This window comes from Pituophis catenifer, unplaced genomic scaffold (genome assembly GCF_029215685.1).
Source record: "Pituophis catenifer annectens isolate HBS135680 unplaced genomic scaffold, rPitCat1.0.hap2 SCAF_9, whole genome shotgun sequence".
Classification (NCBI taxonomy): Eukaryota; Metazoa; Chordata; class Lepidosauria; order Squamata; family Colubridae; genus Pituophis; species Pituophis catenifer.
The window spans coordinates 8,698,517-8,726,229 of record NW_027256889.1 but is presented as its reverse complement, the minus strand read 5'-3'; the positions used below and the strand labels follow the sequence as shown (position 1 = coordinate 8,726,229).

General features: G+C 44.5%; 1 protein-coding gene across 1 annotated transcript; it reads right to left on the bottom strand.

The window, feature by feature from the left end:
- Positions 1-134: 134 nt before the first annotated feature.
- Positions 135-27,378, bottom strand: ATP4A (ATPase H+/K+ transporting subunit alpha). Its single transcript, XM_070950017.1, has 23 exons — positions 27,280-27,378; positions 25,591-25,722; positions 23,085-23,144; positions 22,217-22,420; positions 21,228-21,341; positions 19,744-19,878; positions 17,114-17,231; positions 16,767-17,035; positions 14,057-14,255; positions 13,830-13,939; positions 12,935-13,069; positions 12,525-12,717; positions 11,140-11,315; positions 10,074-10,210; positions 9,399-9,528; positions 8,082-8,250; positions 6,750-6,904; positions 5,754-5,877; positions 4,219-4,364; positions 3,207-3,340; positions 2,242-2,343; positions 775-866; positions 135-163 (listed from the first exon to the last, which is right to left on the bottom strand). The coding sequence occupies exons 1-23, from the start codon at positions 27,376-27,378 to the stop codon at positions 135-137; spliced, it is 3,162 nt and encodes a 1,053-aa protein (XP_070806118.1).
- Positions 27,379-27,713: the final 335 nt, after the last annotated feature.

The window sequence follows — 27,713 nt, the reverse complement described above, 5'->3', positions numbered from 1 at the left end:
GGTTGAAGGGGTAGCTAATGAAGAAAGCAAATCCCAGGTTCCTTCTTACTGTAGTATTTTGCACCCACAGGGAGCAGCCCAGGCAGCACAAACCATGCCAGTGGGGACCAGTATTTGTGCCCAGAGTTTCTTCTTTAATAGTAAAGTTCTTTGTCCCACCAACCTGGAGGAAAGAGACAACATGGAAATTAGGGTGAGGGTGACAAGGATATCATTGATGCTCACAGCAGTTTTTCAGACAATGGAAAAACAAAGAGGTATACCCGTGAAGGTTTCTAATAAGTAAAGGTAAAGGTTCCCCTTGCACATATATGCTAGTTGTTCCTGACTCTAGGGGGCGGTGCTTATCTCCGTTTCAAAGCCGAAGAGCCAGCGCTGTCCAAAGATGTCTCCGTGGTCATGTGGCCGGCATGACTAAATGCCAAAGGCGCACAGAACACTGTTACCTTCCCACCAAAGGTGGTCCCTATTTTTCTACTTGCATTTTTTACGTACTTTTGAACTGCTAGGTTGGCAGAAGCTGGGACAAGTCACTGAAGCTCACCCCGTTATGCGGCACTAGGGATTCAAACCGCTGAACTGCCGACCTTTCGATTGACAAGCTCAGCATCTTAGCCACTGAGCCACAGCGTCCCATTCAGGTTTCTAATAGTACAGCACTATTTCTGAGTGTTCCACGATTGGGAATTGCAGTAGAAGATGTCTGAATCCAGTCTTCTATGAACCTTATGTCAACTTGTGCCTCCCTCCTCTCTACCCATTCTTGTAACTTACTTCCAGGGTGTCTCCGGACTCCCAATTTTCGGATTTCGTCATACACAAAGATGAGAAGGCCAAATGGTAGAGGCACTAACCACCACTGGAATCTAGACAGGAGGGGGGAAGCAAAAGAATGGACAAAGTTAAGCTTAACAGCTTCAAAAATTAGCCTGCTGAGCTGAATCATCTTTCAGTGACATGGCTTGAAGCAGACAGGAACTGAGCATCGTTCTGCCACACAAATATGGCCCCAAAGCTTTATTTTTTCAGTTTTTGATTTGTGTTTTCTTCTGCTAAAGTCTCGGGGGAAAAAGGAGGCAGTTGTAATGTAGGGCAGTAGTGGCTGCTGTCCTTGGTGCTGATCTGAGCTGCAGGAAGTTCCGTCTTGTGAGAGGATTTGCTTTCTCCCACTTACGGTAGCTAAAGGGGAGATTTGGATCAGGAGGATTAAGCTGTAGCCTTCTAGCTCTTTAACTCCTCACTGTCTTTCCCTGTGTCTGTACTTACTGTTGTTATAAGGTGATGTGTAAATGAGCCGCTTTTGCTTTGCTGAATTTAATATCTAAATGTTTGATGGGATAGGAGAAACAATAGGCAATGGAAGTGCAGCTAGAGGAAAATATGTATTAGAGGAAGCTGAGTAAGGTTTTCGTAAGATGTGAGGTGGGGTTTCCTAAAGAAACAAGAAATGATTTGTGAAGGAGTGGCAAAATAACTAGGTTTTAAACCCTAAATTACATATATAAAGAATATAAACCTAAAGAGAGCCAGTGAGGTACAGTGGTAAAGGTGTTGGACCAGAAATGGGGAGACCCAAATTCGAATCAACCTTAGCTATAGAAGCTTCCTTCTATATTTTGGGCTGGCCCCCTCCTCTTCTTAACCTTACCTACCTCATAGGGTTATTGTTTGGGGAAAAGAATTGGAGGAATTAGCACTATAGGCTGCCTTGAGCTCCTGTTATAAAGGGTAGATTGTAAATAAAGTATATAAATACACTCAATGATGTCCGTGCACTTCAGTGGACAAATCTATATCTCTATGCTTCATGTTTTAGTTTTTGTGTGATTAGTCGAGATGGTTGTGTTTTGTCAGGGAGTTTTTTGCTGAGTTAGCTAATTCCTGAATAAAGGGTAAAGTGTCTGGAGAGTTGAGATTTATAGCCCTGCTAAGTGTGTAGTGATATCCTACAAAGGAAAGAGAGAAGCAAGAATGTGGGAAGAGAACATTGGTTTGCTTATTCATGTTTGCCCGAGTTGCTAGATTCCTTATACAGTATAGTATTGAAAGCCATTTCTTGCAAACCACAATGCAACACAACACAAGCCACAAAACAAGCCACGTTCTTCTCAGGTTTTGGGAAGACAAGTTCAGAGGTGGCTATGGGCTTTTCTAACTAGCTCTGCTCTGTAGCATGTCTTCATGAGAACTTTTGATAGGTGGTTTTGTCACTTTAGAATACCAATGTGTACAAGTTCTTACCGTATGGGCATAAAATTGAAGATATTGGGCATCCCAGGGCAATAACAGAGGAAGCAGCCCACACAGATCTGGAACACAATAGCAATCACCAAGATCTTATTTCTGAAAGAGAAAGAGATGAGTAAGGCTGGATGGAAGGTGTTCAGCTGTTTTTGATTTCTGCTTTGAATAGACCAGAATTGGGTGATGGTCAATTGATCATTGGCAGAACCGGATCACTCAGTGGAAAGAAACCAATTCCAGGGTAAGAAGGCAAATATTCCTACTCTTGTTGAATTCACAAAATTGTCAAATTCAGGGAGAACTCAAATGTGTTCTGGGGTTGGGGAAAGCTACAGGTGCTTTGCCAATTTTTCTGGGAAAGGAGCTTATTTCCTGGACTCATGCTTGATTCAAATTTGCACATCAGTAGCATCATTTCAGCATCATTTGGTCAGGAAAACATACTCCAACCAACGCAAATTCAAGAACTAAGAATGAGAACAGGAGGTTGAACAACAGGTTGAATTTGTTAGATTGGAAAAATCAAGAAGAAAGATTCCAACTGTAGAATCAGCAAAGTTTAAATGTGCCATTTGCCCACTGGAAAAATTATTTTTAATAAGAACCTCCTTAGAGATTTAGGACATCTGAAATCCTTCCTATTACATTGTAAATAGCACTTTTCCAATATGAGTACCAGTACTTCAGTGAGCCAAGTGGGTTCAAGGTTATAGCCTAATTCAACTTTTCTTTGGATAGCTCGAAGTCACTACTGAATTGTTTGACAATCCTGAAGGTTCCTTCATATTAATATTTTGTCCACTGATCATATTGCTGTCAATATCTCAAAGCAACCATTGGCTACTATCCCTTTGTTTTGATGTATAGTATCACAATATAAAAGACATGAATTTGAAAAACTATGTTTCTAGCTGTGCCAGACTAGGAAGATCTCGCTTGGAGCTGCCGGGGCTGTGATCTACCTGAAGAATCCTTGCTGGAAGACAGAAAGTCGTCGTGTCTTGCGGATAAGCACATCTGCAATCTGGCACATCTCAATGCTGATGAAGAAGACGGTATAGCAGGTGTACTCTTGGTAAAGACGTTGTCCAAATGTCTGGGTAGAGAAACAAACAATAGATGACCACCAGCCATCAAATAACCCTGAGAACTACTTAAGTATTTTTGAGATTCTAGACCTGTGATGGCGAACCTATGGCACGTGCCAGAGGTGGCACGCAGCGCCCTCTCTGTGGGCACGCGAGCCGTCGCCCCAGCTCAGCTCCGCTGTGCATGCATGCATGCCTCCCGCTGGCTAGCTGGTCTTCAGGTCTCTGCCGCATATGCACGGGGTAGGGCGCATGTGGGGGAGCACGCATGCATGCACAGGGATGGGGCACATGCGGGGGCTGCACATGCATTGCATGTTGGGGGTTCGGGCATGCACACATTTGCATGCGCATGGGTGCTTTGGGCACTCGGTCCAGAAAAGGTTAGCCATCACTGTTCTAGACAATACAGAGTATCTACTCATTATTCTTCTTGTGCCATATCCATCATCGGGTGTTGACGATCATGTTGGTGATCCTATTTTTATCAACAGCCACATGAAAAATTGCTGCTGAGTTTTGTCCAAACCAGACGCCTGGTTTACTGGTTTACTCATAGAAGAGAATATTTGCAGCTCGGGATTGAATGGGGGCGTCCTTGGTGTTAGTTTTGATTATTTTCATGCAGACGTTTCATTACCTAACTAGGTAACATTATCAATGTTAGAAGGGGGTGGGCTTTGTTCTCTATATACTAGTGGCTTCCCTTTCAGTGATAGTGGGAGTGTCCTCCCAATTCATGCAAACAAGCTAAAAGTAAACAATCAAATCGAGGAATCATCAAGAACACTCCCGGTTCCCAAGTTGGGTAAACATGGCCTGTGATTAAATAGTCCTGAGTTGCAACAATTGGAACATCAGGTTGGTCTTTCTCTTCTCTACTCACCCACTCTTGGCCATAGCTGTCTTGAACGTCCTGGATATGATCATTCTCCCAGGCGGCTCGAAGCCCTACGCACTTCAGTGGGTACCAGCCCTCTTGCGCCATGGCGGTGAAGTAATCAACAAAGCCAGCACATGACTGGATGGCTCCTGCAAGGCAAAACACCACACAGGTTGTGTTGGATTTCTGGTCCTGCTGCACCTTGGCATCCGATTTTTAAGCCAGGGGGTTTCAATGTTTGGGTGAGCATGCTTTGACAGCATATTGCAGGCACATTCACCAAATGAGGTAAAGGTAAGGAAGTCGCGCCTTCTATCTCTTCCAGTTCACACAGATGGTACTTATCACCATCTTGTCTTCTGGCTTCTAGGCAGGATGGAATATTTATAATAATAATTTCCTGGCTTGTCTCTTTTCCATCTACCATATTTTTTGGCGTATAAGACTGTCTGGAGTATAAGACGCACCTTAGTTTTTGGGGAGGAAAATAAAATAAAAATTCTGCCTCTGCCTATCGGTATTCATCTGGCTAGCATCAGTGTGTGAGCGAGTTGAGGGCTGTTTGGAAACTGAAACAGTATTTGCTGTGTGAGCAATAAAGAAGGAGACAGCAAGGAGCGTGGGCATAGCTTAGGTCAACTGTTCTAAAGCTGCATACTGTGCTGATCTCTGAAACTGAAACTCCTCTCCTCTGCTTGGATTTTGCTTGTATTTACTACCATGTTGGAAAACCTGCTTTTCGTATTGTATATTTATTTCATGTGTTATATTATATATAAAGAGAAGTTATTGAATCCTGATGGATCAGTTATTTGTATGTGCTTTCTGGATGTGATTGCTGCTGCAAACTCTGACATGTCCTTGCAGCAAATAGCTAACAGCCAGGTCAGCTTCAGCACATTACTGCAGCCTGATTCAGCACGAGCAGCTGATTGGCGGGTGGATCGGCCTCCTGGAATACCCCCAATCAGCTGTTCCAGGCTGCAGGGATTGTCACAGACCATTGCCTCCTCCGTGCCTTGGCTACATTTGGTTTATGAGGCACATCCAAATTTTCACCCCCTTTTAGGGGCGGAAAAATTGCGTCTTATACTCCGAAAAATATGGTATTTTTATTTTAATCGTCCATTGAAGTGATCCTACAAATGCCACTTTGCAGTATTTTAAAAGATACTTCATCAGGACAGAAACCTGGTGCTCTTCACAGAAACTATATTGAAACTTCTTGATCTAGCCCTAGTCTTTTATGGTTAAGCCAGCCTTTCCTAACTCAGCATTCTCCCGCAATTTTGGGACTCCAGTACCTAGAATTCCTTACTGGTGCAGGAGATGCAGTCCCCCTGATGCATCTGAAGAGGCCTCTGTTGGATAAGGCTAATCAAAACCTGTTCTAGTAAGCTATCTAAAAAAAAAATAAAAACCAACTTTGGATGCTTTTGTTAAAGTTGAATTAAAAGCACATTGCTCTCTAGCAAATGCATTCTCTTTCTTTTGCTAGTTCTAACCACTAGGTGACGCCTTCTTGTATGCATACATACCAATCTGGAAATAGGAATAGACAGCTAGTGCTTCATTGACTAGGCGGTCCCGTCGAGGATTTCGGGGCTTCAGGTGCATGATGTCGCTCTCAGCCTTTTCATAGGCCAGTGAAACTGAGGGGAACTGTGGGGGAGGACAGAATATCTAAAATAAGCATTTGGCACACAAGAACAGCTTTCATTTCACCCCAGATTTGCTATGATGGGCACGTGAAATTTTTGGAACTTGGTGTGGTGGATGAAAACCTTTTGGAGCCAAGAGTAGGCTTTTAGACCTGTAAGGTTGGATTCATACAAGACACTTAACCTAATAATTGAATTAATTTGTATCACTTGGGTTTACCTTGACCTAGCCAATTAGGCTAAATTGGCCTAAACTGGTTAGCTACCTCAAAATTAAACTATTTAAAAAAAACCCTACATTAAAATGGTAAAGGTAAAGGTTCCCCTTACACATATGTGCTAGTCATTCCTGACTCTAGAGGGCGGTGCTCATCTCTGTTTCAAAGCCGAAGAGGCAGCGCTGTCCGAAGATGTCTCTATGGTCATGTGGCCGGCATGACTAAACACCAAAGGCGCACAGAACGCTGTTACCTTCCCACCAAAGGTGGTCCCTATTTTTCTACTTGCATTTTTATGTGCTTTCGAACTGCTGGGACAAGTAACGGGAGCTCACCCCGTTACGCGGCACTAGGGATTCAAACCGCTGAACTGCCGACCTTTCGATCGACAAGCTCAGCATCTTAGCCACTGAGCCACATTACAAGTCAAAAACACAGCCACTGGCTTAATGGGTTTAGTGTGTTGTGTGAATGCAGCAATGATATTGCCTTAAGCAGGCTGGGTTAACACTTCAGGCTAAACCAAGGTGAGGTTTGTTCCAAAAGAAGTGGCTTATACATCCATAAAATGGGACCCACAAAATGAAAGATGGTTTAGAGGGGGTGTCTCTTATTCTGCTTCCTGCAAACTTTAGTTTGGTCCTTTAGGACTCACAATGTCTGTGCACAACTCGATAAAGAGGATGGTGATGCAGCCAAGAGGAAGAGGGACACTGACGGTGATGTAAATCAAGTAGGGGGTCAGCTCTGGGATGTTCTTGGTCAAGGTATAAGCAATGGATTTCTTGAGGTTGTCAAAGATCAGGCGCCCTGGAGGGGAAACAAAGAGAAAAATGCAGAACATGAATGGCTTCCTTCTATGTGTTGTAAGAGCTGTGGTGGCGCAGTGGTTAGAGTGCAGTACTTCAGGCTACTTCTGCTGACTGCCGGCTGCCTGCAATTTGGCAGCTCGAATCTCATCAGGCTTAAGGTTGACTCAGCCTTCCATCCTTCCGAAGTCGGTAAAACAGATAAACTTGATTTCATTGAGGGCTGCATCAGGGTTGTGTTTAACCTCAGGGGCCAGGGTGGGCATGGCCAGCTTGATGTCACTCATGTCAGGGATGCCTGTGGTGGCTCAAGTGCTCTGCCAGCGAAAACAGGCTCCTGAGTTCCGTTTTTGGCCATGATGGCCTCCTGCAGCCCTCTGCCAGCGAAAACAGAACTCACACAAGCTTCGTTTTAAGTGGCAGAGGGCTGCAGGAGGCCGTCACAGTTGAAAACAGAGCCTGGGAGGGCCGGGTGCAGCCCTCCCAAGATCCAAGATTTTTGCTGGCAGATACGTCACGGGCTGGTCCGCTGTTTCCAGGGTGGACTCGCGGACCAGATCTAAGCACCCTGGGCCTGCGGGCTTTGAGTTTGACACCCCTGCAGTAAAATGAGGACCCAGATTGTTGCGGGCAATAGGCTGACTCTGTAAACTGCTTAGAGAGGGCTGTAAAGCACTGTGAAGCGGCATATAACTCTAAAGAGCCTTGGTAGTACAGGGGTTTAAGGCACCCTGTTATTAAGCTTATTAAGACCAGCTGCCTGCAATTACTGCAGGGTTCGAATCTCGCCAAGGCTGAAGGTTGACTCAGCCTTCCATCCTTTCTAAGGTAGGTGAAATGAGGACCCAGTTTGTGGGGACAATAAGCTGACTTTGTATAAATTTTTTTTTTTTAATTTGATTTATATGCCACCCTTCTCCGAAGACTCAGGGCGGCTTACAATGTGCTCAGCAATAGCCTTCATCCTTTTGTATATTTATACAAAGTCAGCTTATATACAAAAGGATGAAGGCTCTTGCTGAGCACATTGTAAGCCGCCCTGAGTCTTCGGAGAAGGGCGGCATATAAATCAAATTAAAATAAAAATAAAAAAATAAATGCTATTGCTATTGTTCTAGGTGCGTGAGGACATCCTATCTCAGAATCTCTCTAAGCAAGAGATCCTCCCAGGAACTGACCCTGCTCAACGCCAGTAACAATGGAGGCAAAGTTGTCATCCAACAAGATCATATCTGCAGCATTCTTGGCTGCATCGGATCCAGCAATGCCCATCGCGACTCCGATATCGGCTTTCTTCAGCGCCGGGGAGTCATTCACCCCATCTCCTGTAACAGCCACAATTGCACCCTGTGGACAAGAGCGAGAAGTGTGAGACTCGGGTTCTACGAACGGGATTCAGGACAAAGATTTATAATGGGCAGCACTTCTCTTTAGTATTCCATGTGCTCAGAGGGCTTTGCCACACCATGTCTTTCTTCTTGATCTCCTTCTGGAAAGGTATAGCTACCGTATTTTTCTGTATATAGGACAATAAAGGTAAAGGTAAAAGTTCCCCTTGCACATATGTGCTAGTCATTCCTGACTCTAGGGGGCAGTGCTCATCTCCGTTTCAAAGCCAAAGAGCCAGCGCTGTCCGAAGACATCTCCGTGGTCATGTGGCCGGCATGACTCAACGCCAAAAGCACACCGAACATTGTTACCTTTCCACCAAAGGTGGTCCCTATTTTTCTACTTGCATTTTTTACGTTCTTTCGAATTGCTAGGTTGGCAGAAGCTGGGACAAGTAACAGGAGCTCACCCCATTACGTGGCAGTAGGGATTCAAACCGCTGAATTGCCAACCTTCCAATCGACAAGCTCAGCATCTTAGCCACTGAGCTGCCGGATCCCTTAATACAGTAATTAGATTAATACATCCCTTAATACGGTAATTAGAAGTTCCCTAATATCAGAATTGGTCCACCCGAAGGGAGCAGCAGCTGGGTGCTTCAGGCATTTCTATATATCCCAGAGTAATACAATTAAGAACGCTTGTCCGTTCAGCCTAATGTATTTCACAAAGCAATTATGAAGATTTAAAAAAAATGGCAACCCTGCATCGTATTATCTTTGGAGGAAGGGAAGGATGGAGACAATTACTTAATTATGGACCGTGTCCACTTAACATGCTTAGCTTGTTTACTGGATTCATCAAAACCCATCTGGGAACTTCATATCAAATTATAAATCAGTTGTGATTTATGGGGTTACACAAATCAAATTATTTATGATATAATAACAAATTATTATGGTCATTGGCCAGCCTTGATACATATTAAAACCATAAGAAAAAAAAAATCTAAGGGGAGAATTATCAACGCTTGGTATTTTGTATAAATGATGTCACTGGTTCTGTAAATTTTTCTAGTTTCTATGGGTGGGAAAGTAAAAAGTGTCAAATATATCTACTTTTTAAATAAGAAGTTTGGATCTTACCAGTTTCTGACAGCTTTCTACAATGATGAGCTTCTGCTGTGGAGAAGTGCGAGCAAAGACCATCTCTGGATGCATCTTGAGGATCTCAACCAAATCTTCACTTTCCATATCTTTCAATTGACCTCCATTGACCACACATGCCCTGGCATCCCTTGAAATAAGAGAGAAGCCCTCTTCAAGATTAGGAAACCTCCCAATAGCTCCCCAGCAACTCCATTTGTCAACTCTGAAGCTGGCTTGGCTGAAGCCATCTTGGAGCTTCACTGTGGCCACACTGGAGCTGAGGGATAGGGAGGGGGGGTTTAGAGATAGCTGGGGTTGTGTTGTCAAAATGAAATACTTTCTCTTGGGAGCCAAGGACCTTCTCACACCTGACCAGAGGAAGGAGGAGTGATGTCACCAGACCAACGGAAGCTGCATTGATTGGGCCATGTGACTGATTGTTTGGGATTGAGGGAAAAACTTTTAATTAGGTAAAAACCAGGGGGTCCCTCAGAGTTGGTTTCCCATGTGATATTTCCAATAAAGCTATTCTGTGAGGAACCCACTTGCCTCAGAGTTTTCGCTTGCCACGGATCTATTACTTGGAACCCTGACAACCATATGACTTCTTCCCTTGCACAGAATATCTTCCTTGTCTGGTGCCGCTGTCACTCAAAGTAGCTCTTTAATATGCCCGGGTATTAAGATGCTCACCGCTTGTTAACCTGCTCCACGGGGATGCGAAGACGGGTGGCGATATCTTCCACAGTTTCGCTGCCCTCTGAGATGATGCCAACGCTGGCAGCGATGGCTTTGGCGGTGATTGGATGGTCTCCTGTTACCATGATCACCTGGGAAAAAAAATGGGAGGGGGGGAGGGGATTGTAGCAGTTGTTTCTAAACATATTTGTCACACACCCAAATATCATGAGCCACGGTGGTGCAGTGGTTAGACTACTTCTGCTGACTGCCGGCTGCCTGCAATTTGGCAGTTCAAATCTCACCAGGCTCAAGGTTGACTCAGCCTCCCATCCTTCCGAGGTCGATAAAACGAGGACCCAAATTGTTGGCGGCAATAGGCTGACTCTGTAAGCCACTTAGAGAGGGCTGCAAAGCACTGTGAAGTGGTATATATTATATTTTTCGGACTATAAGATGCACCTGACTATAAGATGCAACTAAATTTAGAAGAGGAAATCAACACAAAAAAGTTTTTGGCCTCCGTGCGCTCCATTTTCGGGCCTTTTCCAGCCTTTTTCCAGCCCATTTTCAAGGCTTTTTTCTGCCCATTTTTGAGGCTTTTTTGGGCCAGTTTTCAAGGCTTTTTTTGGCCCATTTTCGAGGCTTTTTTGGCCTATTTTTGAGGCTTTTTTCAACCTACTTTTGAGGCTTTTTTCAGGCCATTTTTTCTAAAAAAATGGCCAAAAAAGCCTTGAAAACAGGCCGAAAAAAGACCCGAAAATGGGGCATGTGGTGGCAAAAAAACTGCCAGTGGGTGGGTGTGGCTTTGGCAATATTCGGTCTATAAGACGCGCAGACATTTTCACCCCTTTTTGGGAGACAAAAAAGTGTGTCTTATAGTCTGAAAAATACAGTAAGTCTAAGTGCTATTGCTATTGTTATCATGGGAGCTGAAGTCCAACATATCCAGAAGCCTCAGATTAGGAAAGAACCATCCTAGGATCTTGTAAGATTTCAACGTGTCCATGTCTGGCTTCCATAGCATTATTACAAATACTTTCCCAACCATTGAAATCATCAGAACATCTGATGAACTTACCCGGATACCTGCAGTACGGCATTTCATGACGGCATCGGGCACAGTGGCTCTGGGTGGATCAATCATAGAGATAAGGCCTGCAAAGCATAGCCCACTAGTGGGGAAGTTTGTTTCATCACTGTCAAAGTGGTAGCCACGGGGGAACTCATTCTGGGGAAGGTAGAGGTGACAGAAACCTGTGGACAAGAGAAAAGCATTGCGAGACTTACTTCATAAGTCCATGAGTCAAACTACAGCTCCATCTTCACTTAGCCCACAGTGCTCAAACTGGACTTCTGGTGCTTCACTTGATATTTCAGGTTTCTCATAAAGTTTGAAAGTTTATTAGATTTCTATACCGCCCTTCTCCCAGGGGACTCAGGGCGGTGTACAGCCATATTAAAACACATAAATTTATAAAATTTAAAACCAATTAAAATCAAATATATAAAATTTGGCCCTCAAATTAAAACACACATACACCCAATTAAAATCCAAGTAGTTGACACTGTTGAGGGTGTTGGTGGATACTTCGGTAGTTGCCATGCGCAGGATGAAGCTCCAGAAGCTTGGAGACATTATTTAAATTTCCTGAATGCTGCTCATGTAAAATACCTCAGAGAAATTGTACGAGAGTTCAGTGGTGGCTCCATGCTGTTCACGAGAGCATAATTGCTACCTGGAAGGGCTCAACAGGTCAGTGAAGGAGAAGATCGAGAAAGAGGGCGTTTTGTTGAGGTTCTTCTCAAAGATAAAACTAGCCTACCAGTAGGCAGTTGTAGAGATTTTTTTAAAAAAATAGAATAGAATAGAATAGAATAGAATAGAATAGAATAGAATAGAATAGAATAGAATAGAATAGAATAGAATAACAGAGTTAGAAGGGACCTTAGAGGTCTTCCAGTCCAACCCCCTGCTTAAGCAGGAAACCATACACCACTTCAGACAAATGGTTATCCAACATCTTCTTAAAAACTTCCAGTGTTGGAGCATTCCCAACTTCTGAAGGCAAGTTGTTCCACTGATTAATTGTTCTAAATGTCAGTTAATTTCTCCTTAGTTCTAAGTTGTTTCTCTCTTTGATTAGTTTCCACCCATTGCTTCTTGTCCTGCCCTCAGGTGTTTTGGAGAATAGCTTGACTCCCTCTTCTTTGTGGCAGCCTGTTTATGCTGTTTATGCAGCCTAGAATTGTGTTGGCTTTTTTGGCAGCTGCTGCACACTCCTGGCTCATATTTCAATGGTTGTCCACTAGGACTCCAAGATCCCTCTCACAGTTACTACTATTGAGCGAGGTACCACCTATACTGTACCTGTGCATTTTGTTTTTCCTGCCTAAATGTAGAACCTTATTTTTTTCAGTAAGTACTTAATGAAAACTTCAGTCATTGATACCATTCTTTCTTACCCAGCACACGCTCGCCCAGTCCACCAAGGTCCATATAAGCTGTTTGGAAAGCTTCCCTCCATTGCTCGTCAAGGGCCAACTCCTGGCCCTTAATCATAATGGTGGAGCAGCGTTCCAGGATCCTCTCAGGAGCACCTTTCATCACCAGCAGATGGCGCTGGTCTCTGGGATCATCAAGCTCATGGACAGACAGCTGAAAGTAAGAGAAGATGATAGAATCCATGAGATTTGTCTATTACCCAATGTGCAACTTTCTAGCTTCTTGGCTAGTGGCAATGAACTAGTGGCAGGAAGGAATGGAGTCCAGATTTAAATGCCAGATTAATCCAGTACTATTTGAATCAGAGTTCCTTTTGGTGATCCTTGCTGAGCTTCTTTGGAACCAAGGGGACAGAAAATCAGCTGCTAACCTGGAATTTGTTGGTGGAATTGAAGGGTATCTCACAGACTTTTTTGTAGCGCTCCCGGTACTCCATGACGTTGCCGAGAGTGATTTCAGAGAATTTCAGTAGGGCTGTCTCTGAGGCATCTCCGATCACAATACGCTGGGATTGAAAAGGGAGAGAAACATAGAAACAGGATTAGCACCGTTGAAGTGCAGGCTGAATTTGCACTGATACTGGATCAGTGTTTCTTAACTTTGGCTGCTTTAAGGTGAGTGGGCTCAGGGTTGGGCTTCAGATCCTTTAGCAATGGGTTCGCTGCCCCATTACTGGGTGGGCATGGCCATGGTGGGCGTGGCCTAGTCAGCCACCTACACCATGGTGGGGGGAGGGACATTTTTCGCTCTCCCCAGGCTCTGGAGGCTTTTCTTGAGCCTCTGGAAGGGCGAAAACAGCTTCCCACAGGGTCCGGAGGCCTTCCAGAGGCTGGAAACAGGCCTAAAGGTAAAGATTCCCCTTGCACATATGTGCTAGTCGTTCCTGACTCTAAGGGGCGGTGCTCATCTCTGTTCCAAAGCTGAAGAGCCAGCGCTGTCCGAAGATGTCTCCGTGGTCATGTGGCAGGCATGACTCAATGCCGAAGGTGCACGGAACACTGTTACCTTCCCACCAAAGGTGGTCCCTATTTTTCTACTTGCATTTTTTTACATGCTTTCGAACTGCTAGGTTGGCAGAAGCTGGGACAAGTAACGGGAGCTCACCCCATTACACGGCACTAGGGATTCGATCTGCTGAATTGCCGATTTTTCGATCTACAAAGCTCAGGATCTTAGCCCTTGAGCCACCACGTCCCCTTTAAATACCACCCCTGTCATACGCTAAATAAATAAATAAATAAATAATCCGTATGGATTTTTCTTACCCGTGGCACAGGTACACTATCCTGTCCTGATTTGAAAGAAGCCCGGTTGCAAAGGCTCACCACTTTACATAGAGCTCTCCAAGTCTCCGAGGACTGATCGAAAGTTTGCCCTGGAAAGCAGAACAAGAAGCGACGTGGCAGGTTTTCTGGGCTGTAAGCTTAGGATGGGCAGCCCGCTGCCCATCGTTACTGACTGTCTCTCTGCTTGTTGCTAGGCTTGCAAATACCTGACTGGTCTTCTGTAGTGTCCGCTGTGTGGATTTGGTTGTCAAACCAAAGATGCGAGACCGTCATTCGATTCTGGGTGAGCGTCCCAGTTTTATCTGAGCAGATGACCGACGTCGAGCCCAGCGTTTCAACAGCTTCCAGATTCTTGACTACACAGTTCTTCCTGGCCAGTCGCTTGGCTGTGAGAGACAGACAGACCTATCCAAGGAGGATGAGAGGGAGGTGGGGAGGGGAGAAGGGGGTAGGAAACAAGTGAGGTCCAATATTTGGAACTTGGAATAACTAAAGTCAATTTGAGTTGAGTGCATTAAGCCATTTTGTCAGAGTTCGTTGCAGAAATCAAATTCAGAAAGCACACACAGGTAACTGATTCAGCAGGATTCCTTAACTTCTCTTTATAACACATGAAATAAATATAATAAATATACAATACCAACAGCAGAGGAGAGAACGGATTTCAGTTCAGAGTTTTTGTGGCCCGTACGCGGCCTGTGCAGCTAGTAGCTGATTCAGACAGCGAGGAGGCTGATGTGGTGCTGTCCAGCAGCCTGTGCAGCTGGCACTCGAGTCAGACAATGAGGAGGCTGGAGAAGATGTGGTGCCAGAGGCGGGGATTCAGCCAGGGCCTCCAGGACCTCCAGAAGCTCCCTTAAATGAAGAGGATGAAGAGGAGGAGCCTCTTCTCGATGCACGGGCGCGCAGAGCTGCCAAAAGGCAGGAGTGGCTCCTCAGGAGGAGGTCTCCTCAAGAATAAGGCTTGGGGCTAATTGGCTACTCCCTTAGCCTATTTAAGGAGGAATGCCGAGTGAAGCAATTTGCAGGGAACAACTTCGTTCACATACCTTTGTGTCTTGTCTTGCTTATCTTATCAGCTTCCTGCAAATTGCTTCTGGGCATTCTGCCAACCACAGTAAGCTTTCAGTTCTTTCTTATTCTTTGAATTCTTGGTGGCTGTTAATGCAGTTAATTAACAGCCACTGTTGTAAAAGACTGATTTATTTAGTAAACCAAGGTTTGAACGGACTTTGTGTGTGCTGCGTTCTTTGGGGTCCGTAGCTGGGGCAGAAAAGAGTTGCAGGCAGACTAGTTTCAGCTTCAGAGCTGAGCACAGAGCTACAGAGCCACGCCCAGGCTCCTTCCTGTCTCAGCTCCCATTGGCTGACCTTGTTGCTATGCCCTATTCCAGTTCATGGATATTCTGACACATTTGTTCAAGACTGATCCCACTCCCAATCTTATGCTTCTGGCTGACTGGAAGATATGGGAAAAGTAGTCCCAAAAGTGATTTTTTTCAGGAGGCAACTGGACTTCCTTGTTTTTACTTTTGAAGACGTTTCACTTCTCATCCAAGAAGCTTCTTTGGCTCTGACAGGATAATGAGGAATGGAAGGATTTATATTCCTTGCAGACAGCTGGTCATTTGCATCCTTTTAGAGGGCCGTTGAAGCACTTGGAGGTTTATCTGTGTCCTCAGGGTCTGTCTGCACCTTTGGGACAACCATGATCTGGATGACTGAGAATCTCTACAGACGTATGGGAAAAGTAGTGCAGAATATCTGAAGGATGCCATGCTGGGAAGGATAATTTAGTTCATTCTTTTCTGTTCTGTTGGGTGGTAAGTCTTTGAACTGTGGAAGATATTTTGTTGCTTGAGATGCTCCCTGGTGGACGTGTTTGTGGAGATTGTCAGTCATTCAGGTCGTGGTTGTCCCAAAGATGCTTTTTCAAAAGGCAACTGGACTTCGTTTTTCCTTGAAGATGTTTTGCTTCTCATCCAAGAAGCTTTTTCACTTCTGATGGAGTGGTGGACAATGGAAGGATTTATATTTCTTGCAGTCATCTGGTCATTAGCACTCTTCGCTCAACAGAGGAGGGAGGGGCACGATACTATCTCCTGTTTACAACAAAGCCAGCAGTTCCACACCCACTTGCACTATTCAGGTGACCCTGAGGGCACAGATAAACCTCCAAAGAAAGTCCAACTGCCTTTTGAAAAAGCACCTTTGGGACTTCCTGGTGGAGATGCCAGGGAGCGATTGCAGTACTTCCTGCTCTGACTTAGGCTTTCCCAGCAGCACGAAGCTGAGTCCTCGTCCCGATAAACCCCTTTTATTTAATTTACAGTGAATTCCTCTCCAGCAAAGTCTTTCCTCTCCCACAGTCTTTCAAGATAGTTCACAGTTACCGACCTTTATCAGGCTTGGAAAGTGGCCAGGCCGATATCTTTCAGACCCCGCAATAGTTGGCAAGAATGCAGTAGTGAACTAATTGTCTCCTGCAAACTCCACTCTCCTTTTGCTCCTCTTTTATTCCCTCTGGGAGGGGCCATTCATCGTCCACCTGTGGCCTTACTCCCAAGTCGACCCTTGTTCTTTAGCTGTTTCCTTTATCTGGCCATTCTGCGCAGGCGCACACTGGGAACAGGTTTGCCTCACTGATGTCTGACTCCAAAGGCAGCTGATAACTGGCATATGGCCCTGGCCCCCTCTCTGCCTCCGACGCAGAGCCCTCATCAGAGCCCTCCCCAGACTCCAGGACTGGCCCATGTTCCTCCTCAACCTCCTCACTGTCAGAATCTGCTGCCAGATCCACTGGCCGCTGGTGGGCTACAGCACTTCCTTCATACAAAGCAACATGTGAAGATGTTATGGAAAGAACAGGGGGAAAGTATTCAGAAAGAGCTCAAACTACTTGAGTTGTGATACTTACCGTGACTGTTGCTAGAAGACCCTCAGGGACATAAGCCACCACAATTGCCATGAAAAAGACCATGGCCTTGAGGAAGGGGTAGCCGATCACCATGGCAACAACAAAGAAGGTGGCACCGAAGAAAATGGCCAAGCCAGCTATGATGTCCACAAAATGTTCAATCTCAATAGCAATGGGCGTCTTCTCATTCTCCACTCCTGAAGCCAGGCTGGCGATGCGCCCAATGATGGTGCGGTCCCCGGTGTTAATGATAACACCAGTGGCAGTTCCTGAAAAAGAAGAAGGGAAGAGTAGAAGCTTTCCGGTGGACAACCGATGTCTTCCCTCCAAAAACCAGTTCTTCCTACCTTCTAAGCACATGGTTGAGAAGAAGGCAATGTTCCTTGTTTCTAAAGGGCTTTCATGGGTGCATTCTGGGGTACGGTTTTGAGGTTCAGATTCCCCTGTCAAAGAGGAATTATCCACCTAGAATGAAGGAGGAAAGAAAGAAAGAAGAGAGAGAGAGAGAGAGAGAGAGAGAGAGAGAGAGAGAGAGAGAAGAAGAAGAAGAAGAAGAAGAAGAAGAAGAAGAAGAAGAAGAAGGAGAAGAAGAAGAAGAAGAAGAAGAAAGAAGAAAGAAAGAAAGAAAGAAAGAAAGAAAGAAAGAAAGAAAGAAAGAAAGAAAGAAAGAAAGAAAGGAAGGATTTTTATGTGCACTGTGACATAATTCCATGAAACTCTGCAGGCACAACTCTCGGTATGGAGATAATTGCCCGTGGCTGGACAATTTTCAATTCTGAAATTTACATTGTGCATTTTCTTTCTTACATTATTCAAATATCTGGGTGTGCAGGAGATGGAAACATGTTTCTCTCCCCACAGATTGTTTTCCAGATCGGAATCATTTTTGAGTTTTGCATTGATCTGAATAATTAAGCCAGTGTTTCCTGACCTTGATGACTTCCAAGTACGTAGACTTCAACTCCCATAATTCTCATCCATGGCCATCCTGGCTGTGGAATTCTGGGATTTAAAGTCAACAAACCTGAAAATATATTAAGTATTTACTTAGAAATTAATATGCTTTAGAACTGCTATATATTTCATAGATAGATTAACAAAGTTGGGAGGGACTTTGTAGGTCATCCAGTCCAACCCCCCACCCAAGCAGGAGAACCTAAACCATCCCTGACAAATGGCAGTCCAATCTCCCCTTGAAAGCCTCCAGTGAAGAAGCTCCCACAACTTCTGAAGGCAACTTCTGTTCCATCGGTTGATTGCTCTCCCTGTCAGAAAAATTCTCTTTATTTCTAAGTTGAATCTCTCCTTGTTCAGTTTCCATCCATTATTCCTTATCTAGCCTTCAGGTACTTTGGAAAATAGCTTGACTTCCTCCTCTCTGTGGCAGCCCCTCAAATATTGGAAGACTGCTATCATGACTCCCCTGGTCCTTCTCTTCGCTAGACTAGCCATGCCCAGTTCCTGCAACCGTTCGTTGTATGTTTTAGCCTCCAGTCCCTTAATCATCCTGCTTGCTCTTCTCTGCACTTTTTCTAGTGTCTCAGAAAAAGTGCAGAGAAGGGCAACCAGGATGATATTGCAGAACAGAATGGATAGTATGACTGTAATGTGTATGTTTTGTAATTTTTCATTTTTTTATTAAATTTGAATGATGACTTGAACATGAATCTACCAAGTCCTAAGGTAAGGCTGTAGTCACTTGGTTACTTAGACCAAGCTACATGTTACACAGTGACCTCGAGACAGTCTGAAGCACTTCCTCCCTCTACGTGAGATGTAGGAGTGGGCATGTTCTTCCTTCATTTCTGCATTTGGATTGCAACTATACTATTGAAACAGTAATACGGTGACAGGGATCACACATAGAATGTGCAAGTAACTCACTAGTTTAGACTAGAATAGAATAGAGCAGGAAGGCACCTTGGACGTCTTCTAGTCCAGTCTCCTGCTCAAGCAGGAGAACCTATGCTATTTCAGATAAGTGGTTGTCTGGTTTCTTCTTAAAAACCTCCAGTGATGGAGCGTCCATGATTTCTGAAGGCAAGCTGTTCCACTGGTTAATGGTCCTCACTGTTAGGAAGCTTCTCCTTAATTGCTTCTCTCGTTGATTAGTTTTCATCCATTGCTTCTTGTCCTGCCCTCTGGTGCTTTGGAGAATAATTTGACCCCCTCTTCTTTGTGGCAGCCCTTCAAATACTGGAACACTGCTATCATGTCACTCCTTAATTCTTCTTTTCCTTAGACTAGCCACATCCAGATCCTCCAGCCGTTTCTTCATATGTTTCAGTCTCCAGGCCTTTGCTCCTCTTAGTTGCTCTTCTCTGAACTTTTTCCAAGATCTCAACATCTTTTTTGTAGTCTGGTGACCAAAATTGGTTGTAGTATTCCAGGTGTGGTCTTCAGAGATGGAATTCAACTGGTTCCGACCGGTTCGGGTGAACTGGTAGTGCTGATGATCAGTTGGCCCCGCCCATCCACCCCTGCTCCATCCTATCCTTTATTTCCTGTTTTGTAGCTCGTCTCAATCGCGTGGCGCAGCTGATTCCCCCCCCCACTGTTCTACTTACCGTTGCTGACTTGGAAGGTAAGCAGCTGAGCTTTTAAATGCTCCATTTTCAGCGCTGCGTGCAAATGCCTTAAACACACACACACTCTTACCGAACTGGTTGTTAAACCAGCAGCATTCCACCACTGTTGGTCTTACTAAGGGTTTTTAAAGCAGTACTAATACTTTATGTGTTCTTGATTCTATGCCTCTGTTGTACCCAGGGTTGTATTAGCTTTTTTTGGCCACTGCTGCACACTGCTGGCTCATATTCAAGTGATCCTTTCTCTAGTTCCTTTCATTCGTCCAGTGAACCAAATGGGCCAAACTTTATAATCTTTCTCCAACAGAGAGTTTGAAAAGCAAACTTTTTGGAGTGGGGAGAAGGTGAGGTCACGTTTATCGGAGCAGCCTTCTTTCTTATTTAGGTACCTTGCATCCTTGACCAGTGATGATCCTGATGTCTGCTGGGACTCGGTCTCCCCCTTTGATCTCCACCAAGTCACCCACTACCAGCTGATTAGCATTGATCTGGAACTTGTCACCATCCCGAATCACAGTGGCTTGCTGTGTTTGGGAAGAAGAGAAGAAACTATTTGGACTTAGAACATTCTTTTCTTCACGTTAAAAAAAAAAAAAAAATCAAAGCAAAGCAAAAATCCCAGATGGTCAAAGAATTTTATACTGGGGATACTGGAAGCCATTTACGCTTCAAATCAATGGAGAAAACCTAAAGAAGGTGGATATTTTTCGGTATCTGGGATCCCCTCTCCAAGGCAATGGTGACATCAGAGGTGGGTTTCAGCAGGTTCTGACCAGTTCTGGAGAACCGGTAGTGGAAATTTTGAGTAGTTCGGAGAACTGGTAGTAAAAATTCTGACTGGCCCGGCCCCCATCTATTCTCTGCCTCCCAAGTCCCAGTTGATGGGAGGAAATGGGGATTTTGCAGTAACCTTCCCCTGGAGTAGGGTGGGAATGGAGATTTTACAGTACCCTTCCCCTGCCATGCCCACCAAGCCATGCCCACCAAGCCATGCCACATCCACAGAACTGGTAGTAAAAAATTTTGAAACCCACCACTGGGTGACATCAGTGGTGAGGTGAGAGCAAGGATGAATGCAGCTTGGATGTGTTGGTGAGAACTCACTGGTGTGGTATGTGACAGACGAATGCCAACCCATCTTAAATCTAAGATTTACAAGATACCCATCCGGCCTGTATGGCACTGAATGCTGGGCAGCAACAACAGGGACTGAAAGCTCTCTCGTGCCATGGAAATGTCAATGCTCCATTGGATATTGGGCATTTCCCTTCTTGACCACATTACAAACAGTAATGGGTTTCAAAATTTTTTACTACTGGTTCTGTGGGCGTGGCTTGGTCGGCATGGCATGGCTTGGTGGGTGTGGCTTGGTGGGCGGATACTGCAAAATCCCCATTTCCTCCTGATCAGCTGGGACTCGGTAGGCAGAGAATAGATGGAGGCAGGGCCAGTCAGAAGTGGTATTTACCGGTTCTCCAATCTACTCAAAATTTCCACTACCGGTTCTCCAGAATCGGTCAGAACCTGCTGAAACCCACCTGTGATCACAAATGACATCATTCAACAGCATGTTGGTGTGACACCAATTATAGAGAAGATGAGAGAAGGCCGGCTCTGCTGGTATGGACACGTCCAGGGAGCAGCACCTTCCACCATGGCCAAGACTGCTTACCATCTAGAAGTCAATGGCCGGCGACCTTGTGGGCATCCAAAACAGAGATGGCAAGACACCATCAACAAAGATATGCAAGTCGCGGGCCTGTGCCCCGGAGACGCAGCTGACTATGCAAAGTGGCGCTTAATGATCCCAAAAGTGGACCCTGCACGTGAGGGAATACGCTAGGAAGAAGAAGTTACTGGGAGCCATTTTTACCTGCGGCACGAGATTTTTGAAACTGGCAATGATGTTTGTGCTTTTAAACTCTTGATAGTAACCAAAGCAACCAGTCACCACCACAACAGCAATAAGAGCAACGGCCAAGTATAACTAAAAAAGAAGAAGAAGAAAAAATATGCTGGTCTTTGTATTGTCACAGCTGCACTGTTTCCAGTTATCCTGGCAGACATTACATTTATTATACAGCCCCTCCTCATTTATCAACTACCTTCTTTAGCAACCATTCTCAAACACGACAGTAATAAACAGTAGTATATATTCATTTTCTGACCAATATGCCTATTTACACCTGAGTATAAAAGCTGTGGGTGTGAAACTGATTTAAGTTTCAAGCAACAGCTGTGAGCTGGGGAGGGTGGGGGGGGGGTCTAATAAATTAATTAAGGTCACAGCTGAGCTTCTTAACCTGCAATTAGCACTTTTTAGGAAAGCCTGGTATTACCTAGAAAAGCAGCTCAAGAGGGAGAGCTTGTTTAAAACAATCTCTCTGCTTGCTTAACAACAGATTTGTTGTTACCCACTTTGATAGAATCAGCATTCTATCTCCTATTGCAGGGGTATCAAATTCAAGGCTCACAGGCCAGATCTGGCCCGCGTGGTGCTTAGATCGGGCCGGCCTGGAAATAGCAAAGGCCCGCAGTGCCTCTGCTAGCAAAAACAGGGCTCAGGGGAGCCTTGTGTGCCCTCCCCATCCCGTTTTCAGTCTGGACAACCTCCTGCAGCACTCTGCTGGCCAAAACTGGGCATGGGCTGAAAACAGGGCCCAGGGGTGCCCCCCCACACTGTGTTTTGGCCGGCAGGATGCTGCAGGAACTGTCCATCCTGTCTCTCCCACCCGTCCCCGCCGGCTGGCCCACGGAGGACAACTACAATGCTGATCCGGCCCTTGAAGAAATCCAGTTTGACACCCCTGTCCCATCGCATCTCTTGTCCCGCTGACTCCCAAATCTGCTGTGGGCACTTACATTGTCTGCGCTGGTAAGATCCCCTTGGCCACACTGGATGCCAAAGGCGATGAGACAGATGGCAGCTGCCACCCACATCAGGCACTGCAGCCCCCCAGCCAGCTGACGCGCAAACTTCACGTACTCCGGAGTGCCTTTGGGAGGCTTCAATTCATTGGGGCCATCACGAAGGAGAATCTCTCCAGCCACTGTGCTGGTCAGACCCTGGAAGCAAATCGACAAGGAGGCCAGATATAAATATGCAGTAATAACAAACCAGTTGTCAGGCCTGGAAGCCATCTTTTGCATTGGGCCTTCAGGCCTGCCACATTTACTACTGTGGGAAATTGGGAGGGGGGGGGTGTATAGAGCATGGGTGATATAAAGTCATAATAACATTCCTTTCTCAGAGAGTCAAGGTCATCTTGCCCTGCACCTGAAGGGCTGGAACTGGGAGGCATCTCCAGTTGGGACGGTGCTTTGATTAGACCATGTGATGGACATGTGGGTGCTGGGCAGGGACTTGGACTTTAATTTGGGTGGGGAAAACCTGGAAGCTTTCAGATTCGGGTTTTCCCAGATGTGCCAATATGACATCTCTAATAAAATGGAACTTTGAGGAAATTCAAGCCTCGGAATCTTCTTTTGTTGGGGGTGTTACTTGGAACCCTGACACAATTAATGCCTCTGATTCCTAGAGATTTGTCTATCATGGATACATTGAAGGCGGCTACCAATTTAGGGCAGCCTTATTCCCCATGTATCACTTCCTTTCAAACACTAGATGGCAACCGTACTTTCAAGGCTGCAGAAAGGGTTATGATGAGCTATGAAAACCTGTGTTCCTCTCCGCTTGCCGCTAATACTCTTTTTTGTCAAAGGGCTTCACCTTCTTGATGTTGGTCCTATATTTCATCTCCAACTCTTCTATAGACAGCTGATGATCATCCTAAAAGGAGGAGAGACCCAAGATAAGAATATGATTTCAGGGGATGGAGAGATGTTATCCTTTGAGCATGGTCCTTCATTGATTGTTTCCTGGCTGCTTATTTGTTCCCGATGACTATCATTAAGTGTTGTACCTTATGATTCTTGACGAATGTGTCTTGTCTTTTTATGTACACTTAGAGTATATGCACTAAAGACAAATTCCTTGTGTGTCCAATCACACTTGGCCAATAAAGAATTCTATTCTATTCTATTCTATTCTATTCTATTCTATTCTATTCTATTCTATTCTATTCTATTCTGCTGTTTTGCATCAACACATAAGCACAGCCAACAAATGTTTCTTCAGATTGAGGTAAACTCACAAAACGAAAGCATGGAACGATTTTAAAAATTCCAGATAAGTGGGAATTGATTCTGGATTGCCAGGAGATTAAATTCCAGACATGAAACGTATCGTGCATGAAAGCAAAGAATATACGGTATTACAGATGGAAAAAAAAGAAAAGAAATTTAGCTTGTATATGTAATTGGACACAGCCAGTATTAAACAGTAATATAGTTTATTACACTGTCTCAGAAAATGAAGGAGGTACAGTATTTGAAAAGAATTTGCAGCTCTAATATTTGCATACCAAAATGTTTAGGAAACAAAATAATTCATTTCAAATGCCCTTGAAATGAGGCATTCTCTGTTATTCAAAGAGATTTGAGGAGAGGTTAAATCAGTGGTGAAATGTAAAATTTGTTACTGTCGGTTTTGTGGGCGTGGCTTGGTGGTGGGGAGTTAATGTGGGTAGGTGTGGCCAACTTTTTTTTTTACTTTTTTAAAGCATTTTTTTACAACCTATTCGGGTGAATAGGTTGCAAAAAAATGCTTTTAAAAGGTAAAAAAAAAGGCTCTGACGATCACAGCTGTGGCGCGTGATCGTCAGAGCCTTTTTTTTAATCTTTTAAAAGCAGGAAGTGACGACACCCGGGCGAGTGGGTGGAGCTTCAGGCTGCCATCGCTACCAGTTCTCTGAACCACCTGCCACAATCGCTACCGGATTGCCCGATCCGGTCCGAACCGGGAGCATTTCACCCCGGGTTAAATTATGAATTATGAAATGGATTAAACGAACGATATCGGATGGAATTAACATTGCTGTGAAACCATTACTTATCATTGGCTGAAATTTTCTGAAGACCAGTACTTTTACTGAAGTTGTCTCTCAAAATACTAGTGGAAAAAAACAACAACATTCCTTCCTTGAAATTCAGAGAGAAAATTACATTTTGTTCTGGAGAAGAATTCCTTCCCTTGAGACCGATATATAATTACATTAAATGTACTCCGTAGCTTCAAACGGTTTGCAGGCTGAGAAACAAAAGGATGTGGCAATTCTTCCGTTTTGTGACTTTCCTTAATTTTGTCTGCCAAATTCTGTGCACAGCTCTCCTGAGGAGAGCTTTGAATGCAAATTTCCTTGAGTGTCGGTTATTGATTGTATTTAATGTCTGCTTTCAGATTCCAAATTCTGAAGGAGCTTAAGAGGGGTTACGTGGATAAAGTGCCCCTCATTAAACCAATTACAGCCTGTGAGATCACTGAGTTGTTCATAGGACGGTGAGGATAATTAATGCCATAATGCTGAACTTGGGTTCATTACGAATGAACACATTACGAATGTGTTTTATAGATGAAGAATTAATTCCTTTTTTTTTTTTTGCTAAATGTGAATATGCTTAACAAGATCCCAGCTGACTTGTGTGATTGGCAGAGGCTTTTTTTTTTTTATTATTGAAAAAGTTTTTCAAATGCAGATTTTCCCCCCTTTTTTCCCCTCCCCCTCCCTAACCCCCCTCCCCCCTCCCCTCCCCCCATGGCTTCTCCAAAAATAAAATCCAAGTTGATATCAAATTATATAATACCTTACCATCCTTTTAACACCACCCCCCACATGCTAACCATTTCTTTCTAACAATGTTATTATATCCCCCCTATACTATACATTTCAAAGCAACCTTCAGCTATAAAACTATATAATAAATCCTAATGTGGCATTTATTCAACTCATAATCTACCCATTTCGTCCACCCCCGTACATATATCTCTTAATTCAAATCTTTTACGTGACCATGCGATAGTCGTAAGTATGAGGATCAGTCATGGGTCATGTTTTAAGTTCTGTTGCAACTTCAAATGATTGCTAAACAAATGATTGTAAGTCAAGGACTTATAAGGTATGTCAACTTTCAGCAAAAATAATCAGGTTTATCCTGGTGTGATGTGACTAGTGTTATGTTTAAGTGTGACAGGCAAACTGGGTTAGTTCAATAATCCACTATTAAATTAATCATGGGCAAGCGGCCTATGTCAAGCTATGGAAATGACAATGTCTAAATTAGATATTGTCTAATTTAGTAGAGATATCTCATTTTTACAGTGTGGTCCTATGGCTTACCACATCCATCTCTTTCTTCATGTTCTCCAACTTCTCTTTTTTCTTTAACCCTTTGTTTTTCTTCTTCTTAATCTTCACATCCATTTCCCCATCGTATTTCTCCATCTCCACCGAGTACATTTCGTACTTCTCCTAGCAGGACAAAAACAGAAAAATAGGTTTTTAAGGTCAAATAGCTTTGTTAATTATTATGAATTAAGGTGTTACGATATTCTTTTGAGCATTTTAAAACCCATCTCTGGAAAGCAGAATAGAATTTAAGTGCTGGGATTAAAATGAAACCAAATGGCTAGCGCAGGGGTCAGCAACCTCCGGCTCCAGACCCGCATGCGGCTCTTTGGGCCCTTTGCTGTGGCTCCCTGTCAGGTGATCCCACCACTGGCTGGCCCCGCCCCTCACCCTCCCCTTCCAGTCACTCCTCACCTGGCCTGAGAAGGTAAGGGTGACGGCGGAGGATGGAGAAACGGCCAGGGGAGAGACAGTGAGATACAGAGAGAGGGGGAGAGAGAGAGACATAGAGAGATACAGAGGGAGAGGGAGGGAGGGAGAGAGGGAAGGGAGAGAGAGATATGTGAAAAGGATTTTGTGGTTCCCAGTGTTTTTTAACAACTGGTTCTCTGCCCTAATGACTGGCTGGGTAGGCATGGCTAGGGGGTCATGTGACTGGTGGAAGTGAGTGACATCGAGTTGGCCACGCCCACCCAGGTTTTGTGGCTCCCGGTGTTTTCTTCTCTGTGGGAAACGGGTCCAAATGGCTCTTTGAGTATTTAAGGTTGCAGACCCCTGGGCTAACGTGAAGAGTGATGTCCACAGTGGAGGGTGTGTGTGTGTGAATGTCAAAGAAAAGTCAATTGTTGGTTGCAACTGCCATCTTGGCTATTTTGACACCCTCACAGGTCTGGGGACTGCCTTAGATCCCCAGCGCTGGACATGTTTGCTCAAACAAAATTCTCTTGATCAAATATCAAATTGTTTATCAAAAACAATCCGATTTGTACTCAAAGGTTGACCTGCCTGACTAGGTGGCTCAGTGGCTAAGACACTGAGCTTGTCGATCAGAAAGGTTGGCAGTTCGGCAGTTCGAATCCTTACTGCAGATCTCCTGTGTGAGCAGGGGGGGGTCAGACTAGATGACCTCCAAGGCCCCTTCCAACTCTGTTACTGTTACCATTTGGTATTAAACGAATGGGATGAATTGAAAGATAACCTTTAGCAAGCTCATCTTTACTAAGACGACTGAGTGCATTACAGGTACACACAGGTACACCGGTTGAGTTGTGCTTTAGAACAAAGCTAACTATTCTAGGAATAAACTAGAGGAACTTTTCAAAATTTCGCTCCGCAATTTTACTTCGCTAGTAGTGGATCTAAACTTCAGCCCCACAGTCATCCATCACCTCTGCAGAATATCAGCTTCAGTATTTATTTATTTTATTTTTATTTTTTTACAGATGTGAAACTGAACAGAATGATATTTTGGATGTTTTCCTCTTGGTCAAAATGAGAGCAGTTGGCAGTTCCCTGAATTTTGAGGCTTTCTGGAATCAAGATATCACATGACTGATATCAACGCAGTTTTGATGACAGTCGAACCAGTTACCTATGGAGGTGCTATTTTTTGTTTTGAAGGGACTTACGTTTCTGCCCTAGGAGGTCTTTTCTGCTCATGCTCTGATTGAAGATACTTACATGAATGGATTTGATAATAGCAATTTGATAATAGGGCATCAGGGCTGCGGTTGACCTTGGGAGGCTGGGAAACATGGCCGACTGGATGGGCGTGGCCATCTTGATGCCACTCCGCAAACTGCTGGCATGTTTCCTCTTCGCATTGGGTAGACCGGACCGAAGCAACCAGGGGTGGGTTCTAAATTTTTTTACTACCGGTTCCATGGTTTTGTGGGCCTGGTTTGATGGTCATGTGACAATTCTTTAGGATTTGGCAGAGGTACTGGTCTACCAGGCTCTTAACTGCTTGCAGAGCTGTACTGGTCTACCCATTTGTTCTTGGAGGCACCGGTCTACCACCACACTGCCTTTTAACACTGATCAGCTGTAGGGTGGCCCTTTGAAGCCCCGCGGCAAGAGTTTAAACAGTTTTTTCCCAGTCAATCAGCTGAGAC